Source organism: Phaenicophaeus curvirostris, chromosome Z (genome assembly GCF_032191515.1).
Source record: "Phaenicophaeus curvirostris isolate KB17595 chromosome Z, BPBGC_Pcur_1.0, whole genome shotgun sequence".
Lineage (NCBI taxonomy): Eukaryota > Metazoa > Chordata > Aves > Cuculiformes > Cuculidae > Phaenicophaeus > Phaenicophaeus curvirostris.
The window spans coordinates 49,377,346-49,385,359 of NC_091431.1; the positions used below are offsets into that span (position 1 = coordinate 49,377,346).

At 56.3% G+C, this 8,014-nt stretch overlaps 1 protein-coding gene across 1 annotated transcript; it reads right to left on the reverse strand.

The window, feature by feature from the left end:
• Positions 1-2,790: 2,790 nt before the first annotated feature.
• On the reverse strand, positions 2,791-5,600 carry FOXD1 (forkhead box D1). Its single transcript, XM_069880199.1, has one exon. It carries the CDS (start codon positions 5,588-5,590, stop codon positions 4,352-4,354), a length of 1,239 nt encoding a protein of 412 aa, XP_069736300.1. The 5' UTR covers positions 5,591-5,600; the 3' UTR covers positions 2,791-4,351.
• Between the last annotated feature and the right edge of the window lie 2,414 nt (positions 5,601-8,014).

Here is an 8,014-nt window from a genome sequence, read left to right on the forward strand (position 1 = left end):
CTGCACACATATACGTCCGCACAGTGATGCAAGAATTTTTCCTTCGCATCCCAGTCGCGTTGTTTTTTGTTTTTTTGGTTTTTTTTTTAATTGCAGCGCGGAAAGGGGCAGCGACCTGAGAGCCCACGGCGGCTGCTCGACGTGGCTGTCCCGGTGGGGCCGAGGAGGGGAAAAGAGCTCAGGGAGAAGGGCGGAGAAGCCCTGCAGTCCCCAGCGGCAGGTCACCGGGGGCTGAGGGGCAGCGGAGGCCGAGCGGACACCCACCCGCTCGGGAGCAGCCGGGCTGCGGGCACACGGCGAACACTCCTCGCCGGCCCCGTCAGTGGGAGAGGGGAGCGGGGGAAGCTGTGCTGAGGACAGGGGAGCCGCTGATAGCAGGCTAAAAAACGGATCTGCTCCTGTTAGCGAGTCTCAGCGCAGGGAGAGTTTCACCGCAATCCTAATTTCCATTACTTCTGTCAAATGCAATATTATCAGAGACTACTGAAATACTTACTGTAAGTAATGAGGTAAAGTATTACATACGAAGAGGAGCCTCCGGGCCGTGCCAAGGGACTATTAAACCAGATACACTTTCCAACAGATCCCCCGCATAGGCCTCAGTCTCGGCGGGGGCGGTGGACCGCTCTGCCCTCGCCAACAGCTTTGCAAGAGGGAGAACAGCTGAAAGCAGGTGAAGCTCTCGTCTTTCACCCTCCGGACTCGGGGAAGCCGGCCTTGGGTACTTGGAACCATCCCGCAAGGATGGGAGACGCGCCAACCGCCCTCCCCCCGCCTCCGCGGCTCCCAGGGGTGCCTCTCGCTGCATCAGAAAAATAACCGGGAGCGAACGTACGGCCCGAAAGAGGGGGAAAGTTTAAGAGGAGACCAGCCTCAGGGCCGAGGAGGGGGGCCCCGCGGGTCGCTGCCCCCGGCGCTGCCGGCAGAGCCGGGGTGGTGTCGGGCCCCTCCGGACGGGAGCCCTGGCGGGGAGGGCGCTGGGTGCGGACGTGCAGGCTAACGGGCTTCGAAACCGGGAAGGGACCGGGAAACTTCTGTTATAGGGGATGTGGGAAGAAACCTAACGCAGTCCCGCTTGAGAGAAATGTTACACAAGATGCTTGCAAAGAAATATTTTTTTTAAAAAAAAAACCTAATTAAAATATATAAATCACCCAACAGAAACAAAGAAATATGTGGAAGGAAACAATTCTGGATATACACACTGTGTGTGGCATAAAAAGCGATTGAATACATAAGGGCTTCATTAAATTCCCAATAGATAACATTTGGCTAAATCTATCCCTAGATTAAAACTCTGCATAATAGCACCATAAACTAAAAAGTTTCTTTTTGTGTGGTCCTTCTGGAGGAACTGATTGAAACATTAGCCCCCTCCTAGAGCAGTCCCCTCCCCAATTCATCTCCAGTAATTCGTCTCTCAGCCCTACGGGGATATGATGAGAAAAGGAGACGGGTTAATGAATCTACACTTTGTAGCTGGGAGGAGGAGAAGGAGGCGACACCATCCTGTTTGTCCCACCAGCTTGTTTATTAGGACCCAGCCTGTTTTGGAGGAATTGCTCTCCCGTGCCCCGTTCCTGCGAGGACTGCACGTTCCCTCTGTTCGCCTTGAAAGCCGAGGGGGGGTGGGGAGGGCCGTGAGGGCCATTTGCATGCGAATGGGTCGCGGCGGCCCGGCGGTGCTGCCAGCCCATCAAAGGGGCTGCGGGCCGGAGCCCTTCCCCGCCGGCACCTGCTCCGGCCCCGCCGCCGCCATCCTCCGCGCAGCGCGGGGAGAGGCACCGGCAGGCCCCGGCGCCGAGGCCCGGCCGCTCCTCCGCGGACCCGGAGAAAGCGAGAAAAGAGGTCTTCCCGCAGCACCACACGCCCCTTCCCCGACTCTTTGCCTTAGCGCTTAAGCATAAAATAAAATAAAAAAAACAAAGCAACGCGCGCACCGCGATTTCTGCCACCGTCCCTACCAGCTCCCAGGTGGAGGCCCGAAGGATGCCGGAGGCCGGCACGCAGCCTGGAAGGGGCAGGCGGCCAGGCGGTTCCCTCGCCCCGCGGTTTCGAGCGCGGCTTCGCTGGGAAGGGGCGCGCGGGCAGGGCCGCCCCCCCGCCCCCGCAGCGGGGCTCCCTGGGCCGGCTGCGGGGGAGCCGGGAGAAACACGCGCTGGGTCGCGGGAACCTGCTCTTCCCATCTAACCGCGCGGGGACAGCCGAGGACGCACATGGCCTCCCCCCGGGCCGCCGCTCGAGCAGCCCGAGGCCGGAGGGGCCACCGGCTGCACACCCCTTCGGGGACCCCGGGACCAACGCGGCCGCAGCCGCCTGCTCCCCGCTCGCTTTTAGCCGAAACCGAGCTCCGACCGACGCAGTCCCCCGGCAGGGCCCGGGAAAAGCGGCTCCATCAGGCCCCCGCGAAAAGGCTGCGCTCTTCCTGACAGGCACGGTGCCTCTGGGATATTTTCCTGTAGGTTTAGGAATCAAATGGGACTCTCCGTCCTTGCTCTCTAAGAGATCCGGGGCACCCAAAGAGGCCCTCCAGTTAAGGGCTGCAAATAGAGGCCAACAGAAATTTCTCTTCCAGTCTTTCCACTTATTGAAAACCATGAATTTAACCTTGCATTGCTACAAACAACAGAGAAAAGCATCACTTTTCTATCCAAGAGAATACTTAGAAACAAGGCGACAAAGTACTTCGATACTTTAATCCACGTAACCACACAGCCTTCCCCTTTTCACTCCAGAGAACACTAACGGGATAATTTTTTCTTTTTTTTTCCTTTTTTTTTTTTACGAAGATTCACATAATTTATCCCTGAATCCACTAAATTGGTATAAATACAGTCGTACTTCAAAAGCGCTTCCCTGATTTGAAAAACGCGTGTTCCTAATCCACAACAGGCTACCACACGCCTAAGCTTAAGACCTGTGATTCTCTTTTCTTGCCTAAACTCCCGATATCTGAGGCGGATTTTTTGGTTAAAAAAATGTTAGTTTATGAAATAAACCTCTAACGCATTTATGTGGGTTAAGACGAGAGTTCAGAATCAGAAAAGCTGCTTTCACCGTTTGGTTCGTACACTTGCATATCCTTACTTCAACAGCTCATGCGCTTAATCATCTCATCACACGAGGATATTCCAATGCTCATTTTATATTATATGTATTCAAAAGTAGAAACACATGTCCCTATTATCGTCACAGAAACATAAGAGTCTAGGACAAATCTTTCTGAAGTTCACTACGTGCCCCTTATTAGTAGTATTTTCCTTTGGGCCTCTTGGAAACAGAACTGTGATGCAGTTGTGATTTAGAACACACCCAAGAGTATTAAAATAGTTTAAAACTGCCTTTTTAATCGGCCCCTTGATTGGTACCGTATAGAACTGGGCTTTGCTCCCTCGGGAGAGACCTGTTTCTATTTATTCCCTCTTTTGTCTTTGCTCTTTCCACCCCCACCCCCCAATCTTTCATCCTCTGTTAGAGTTAACAATGGTTTGACTGCAAAGATCATATTCTGATCTTCTTCTTCAGGTCAAATCCAGACAGAATAAATTTCAAGCTGTAAAATTCCTTGGCTATTGTGCCACTAACCCCGAAGAAAAAAAAATACCGATGTCCCAAAGAAGGGAGGACTGTTAAGGGAGGAAGGGTCGAAGCCAGTTGTATGGCTGGGCTTCTTTCTTCTTTGGTATCTGGGCTTGGTTAAGCTTTTTTTTTTTTTTCCGTTTTTTTTTTTTGAAAATTAAAAATTTTATTTTTGAAACTGTGTAAAAATTTTACATTAAAATGGTACAATAATACTTGCCAGTAATTTTTAACAATATTCCTTGTAAAGAATATGCATAAAGTACAAAATAAAAAACTCCGTAAGTCTATTATAATACAAAACACAGGTTAAAATAAGAAACGATAATCTTGACTTTCTTCTGTGTAAACATGTTAATCTTTTCTTTTCTTTTATAAAAGTACATGAGACAAGTGTACTAAAATGAAAAGTATTGCTTTCCTGTCCTCCCTCAAGCCTTTTTCTTTTTTCTTTTTTTCCTGTACATTACTGTTTTCAAGCTCCTAGACCTGAGAATCTCTGAACTTTAACGGTTTAGAGACGTTATTTATCACCATTTTTTCCTTTTTTTTTTTTTTCCATTTTAAGGAGTAACGGGTAACTTTCCCGGAGCGCGCCCGCCCGAGCAGCATCCACACCTGGCTTTGCACAATTGCGGGTCCGGGGGCCGCCGCGGCGGCGACACCTCCCGAACCCCGATCCCCACGCAAAGCCCGCAGACCCCCTGGGCGGCTCCGCCGGGCGGAGAAGAGACGTACCCCAGATCCTACCTTCGGAAAGACTCCCAAACCCTTAACAGTTAGAGATCCGCGCCGCGAAGCCGGGGGCGGCGGGCAGGGCGGCGGCGGGGGCCAGGACGCCCCCGGCGCTCCCCAGCGAGCGGGCCAGCCCCGGCGCCGCGGCCGACTGCGAGGCGCAGCTGCTGCCCGCGCCGGGCCCCCCCCCGATGATGCTCTCGATGGAGAAGGGCGAGCGGGCCAGCGCCGCGCCGCTGCCGGGCTTGGCGGCGTGCAGCGAGGCCGCCAGCGCCGGGCCCAGCGGGTGCGCGTAGCCGAAGGGCGTCCGAGCCAGCTCCGCCGCCGGCAGCAAGGGGCTCGGCGGCGCGGCTGCGGGGCCGGGGGCGCTGCCGGGGGCGGCGGGGGGCTGGCGGGGCGGCGGGGAGGGGTGGTGGAAGGCGAAGAGGGCGGAGTGGGGGTGGTAGGTCTGGAGCTGGAGGCCGTAGCCGCAGCCGTAGGGTCCGTAGGCGCAGGGCGGCTGCTGCGGGGGCTGCGGCGGGGGCTGCGGGAGGAAGGCGGCGGGGTCCACGGCGCGCAGCAGCAGCTCGGGCGCCGGGAGCTGCTGCCGCTTGAAGCGCTTTCGGCGGCGCAGGAAGCTCCCGTTGTCGAACATGTCGGCGGACTCGGGGTCCAGCGTCCAGTAGTTGCCCTTGCCCGGGTTGCCGGGCTCGCGGGGGATCTTGACGAAGCAGTCGTTGAGGGAGAGGTTGTGGCGGATGCTGTTCTGCCAGGCGGGGAACTTCTCCCGGTAGTAGGGGAAGCGCCCGCTGATGAACTCGCAGATCTCGCTCAGCGTCAGCCGCTTCTTGGGGCTCTGCAGGATGGCCATGGTGATGAGGGCGATGTACGAGTAGGGCGGCTTCACCAGGCTGTTCTTGCCGCCGCCCGCGCCGCCGCCGCTCGCCCCGCCGCCGCCTCCCGCCGCCGCCGCCGCCGCCGCCGCCTTCTGCGGGCCGCCCCGCGAGGGGGGCCGGGAGCCGCCGGCACCGTCCCCGCCGCCCGCCGCGCCGCCGCCGCCTCCTCCTCCTCCGCCGCGCACGGGCGACCGCGGCAGCAGGGCGTCGTCGTGGAGGTCGCCCACATCCTCCTCGTCCTCTTCCTCTTCCTCCTCCTCCTCCTCGGCGTACGAGCGGCGGCGGCGGCCGCGGGGCCGCGGCTCCTCGTCGTCCTCCTCGTCGTCCTCCTCTCCCACCACATCGATGTCGGTCTCCTCAGCCAGCGCCGACGCCTCGGACATCTCCGCGCTCAGGGTCATGGCGCGGCGGCGGGGCAGCGCATCCGTGGCGGGCGGCGCGGCGCGGCGGGCGGGCGGTCGCTGTCCCCGCCGCCGCCAGGGCCCCCGCGCCGCTCGGCCGAGAGCCGCCCCGCCGCCGCCGGGCCGCGCCGAGCCCCCAGCGCTCCCGCCGCTCGGACGGGGGCTGCTTGGAGGTATCTTTTGCTGCGCTTTTTTTGAGAATCTTTTCCCCCCCGCCTCGATTTATCTCTCTATCTCATTTTCCCCCTCCCCCTTTTAAGGGGTCGTTGAGGCTTTTTTTTTTTCTGTTTTGGTTGGGGTTGGGGTTTGCGGGGCGAGGGGGTGGGGGGCTGCGCCTGCAAGCCGGTTCCCCCTTCTTTCTTCTCACCTCAACCCCCAGACATTAATGGATGCGGGGCTGGAGGGAGCGCGCCTAGTCCTGGGAGGAGGAGAGGGGAGGAGGCTGGCGAGGAGGGAGGGCGGAGGGGGCGGCTTGCCAGGCCCTAGGAAAGATGGTGAAAAGGCTGGGGCCGAGTCCCAGAGAGGCCAGCCTTCCTCCCCGCCTTATAACGAGGTGGCCATCACATGGCTCCCAGCGTCAGAGCGCGGCGGGGCGAGCGTCGGCCCCGTGTGTCGCACCCTCCGCCCCTCGCCCAGACTCGGGGCGCCCGGCCGAGACCCCGCTCTGGCCCCGCCGGGAGTCTCTGCAGGGGGGGCGACCTGGTCCGTCTTTAGTGCAAAAGGGGCAAATAAAAGGCAGACACGCACACAAAAATCCAGCCTGTCCCAAACTGCCGGAGCATCTTCCCAGGAGACGTCCGCGGGGTGCCGGGAGCTCTGCGTCTTCCCGGGCTCCCCACAGGGACGGGGTCCTGCTCCCCGTGGGAATCAGAAAAAGCACCTTTTCGCCGAGATTTCGTTCCCTCCGCGGCGGGGGATGCGGGGAAGCTCGGCGGCCGAGGGGTGGATGGGCGAGAAGGAGCGTCTGACTGGACGTGTCCCGAAGTCCTCTGAAAGAAAATTGGGGGGAGGGGAGGGGTCACCCCCAAAATCAAGCCGGAGAGGGAGGTGGTGAGTTAAAAAACTCTACAAACTTCTGTCCCCGGGGTGGTTTAGAGACCTTTCTCTCCCCTCTTTCCCTCCAGAGTTTAATTCTTTCAAGAATGACATCAAATATCTCTCGACGTCGACCTCGCAGACTCTCGAAGAACTCTGCTAATTTCACAGCGTATTTGTAAGGCTGTTGGTTTTAACGGGAGAGAAACAGCTCCCTCCATTACGGGAAACACTAACACAGAATTAGCGTTACCTCTTTCGTATGCAAAGGAAAACAATTCACTGGCCTTTAAAATGCCAATTGTGCTTTGAGTGTAGGAGCGACACTCCCGAGAAAGAGACACAAAGGACTGCTTCCTAATTAAGTCCCAGTTTCAGGTGATGCAAGCAAGGACGGCGGAAGAGCAGGGACCCCCTTTATGAGAAGTCTGGCAGAGGAAGATCAATCAATCAATCAATCAAACAAACAAACAAACAACCTTGGACATAAACGCAATCATCGTGGTCTTAAAGCGCTTTGAAAATTCCCATCGCTCCCAATACTGGCAGGATAACTCATGATCAGGATCCGATTGGGGTGGAAGGAGGAGTAGAGCATTTCGTGCTCCCGCAGCAATCGTCCTGAGAAATGCGTATGGGTGCCTGGAGCCCTTACTGCTCAAATCTCGCTTCTCAAAACACACGCACAAGTTTCTCGAAATGCGTTTTCGATATATCGTCCTAATCAAAGCCTCAAGCCACCCTGTTTCAAAACCAGTTCCATGGATTTACAACATAATCCGTTCTACTATTTCCAAGTAATCCTATTTACATTTTGTTCACTACTAAGGCGCCTGCAACAGAATACCACCAAAAGTTACAAAAGAGGGAAAAAAAAAAAAGGGAGAAAAAAGAACTCCCAAACTCAGCAAATGACTATTGGGGTTTATTTCTTATAGTAAGATTGATAATATCGCTCGAGGTTCACAGTTCATAGGACGTAAAATAATTTTTTTGCGTTAGTTTTAGAGTCTCAGACCAAGTTAGTGAAAGAAAGGCAGAAAGAGGACTTCTCCGCGAGAGATTTCTCCTCTTTACAAAGAGTTAGCATTTTTCTCTTTTACTCTCTTCTTGTTCCTTTTATTCTCGCTCTTCTTCCTGTACTTTCTGATGTGCCTGAACGTTTCAAACCATCTTGAAAACAAACCCCACACTCTTAAACAGGAAGAACAGTAGAATTTAAAATTTCTGGGGGAAGAGCCGCTGTGACAACAAACCAGAGGAGCCGGATCTTGCCGGGATCCCCCGCTGACACCCCCGCAGGACGTGCCGGAGCCTCGCCGAGCCTGTGACACCGGCGGCATCGGGAGGGCCCGTCTGGAGCTCGGGTCCCCCTGGACGTGGCCGGAC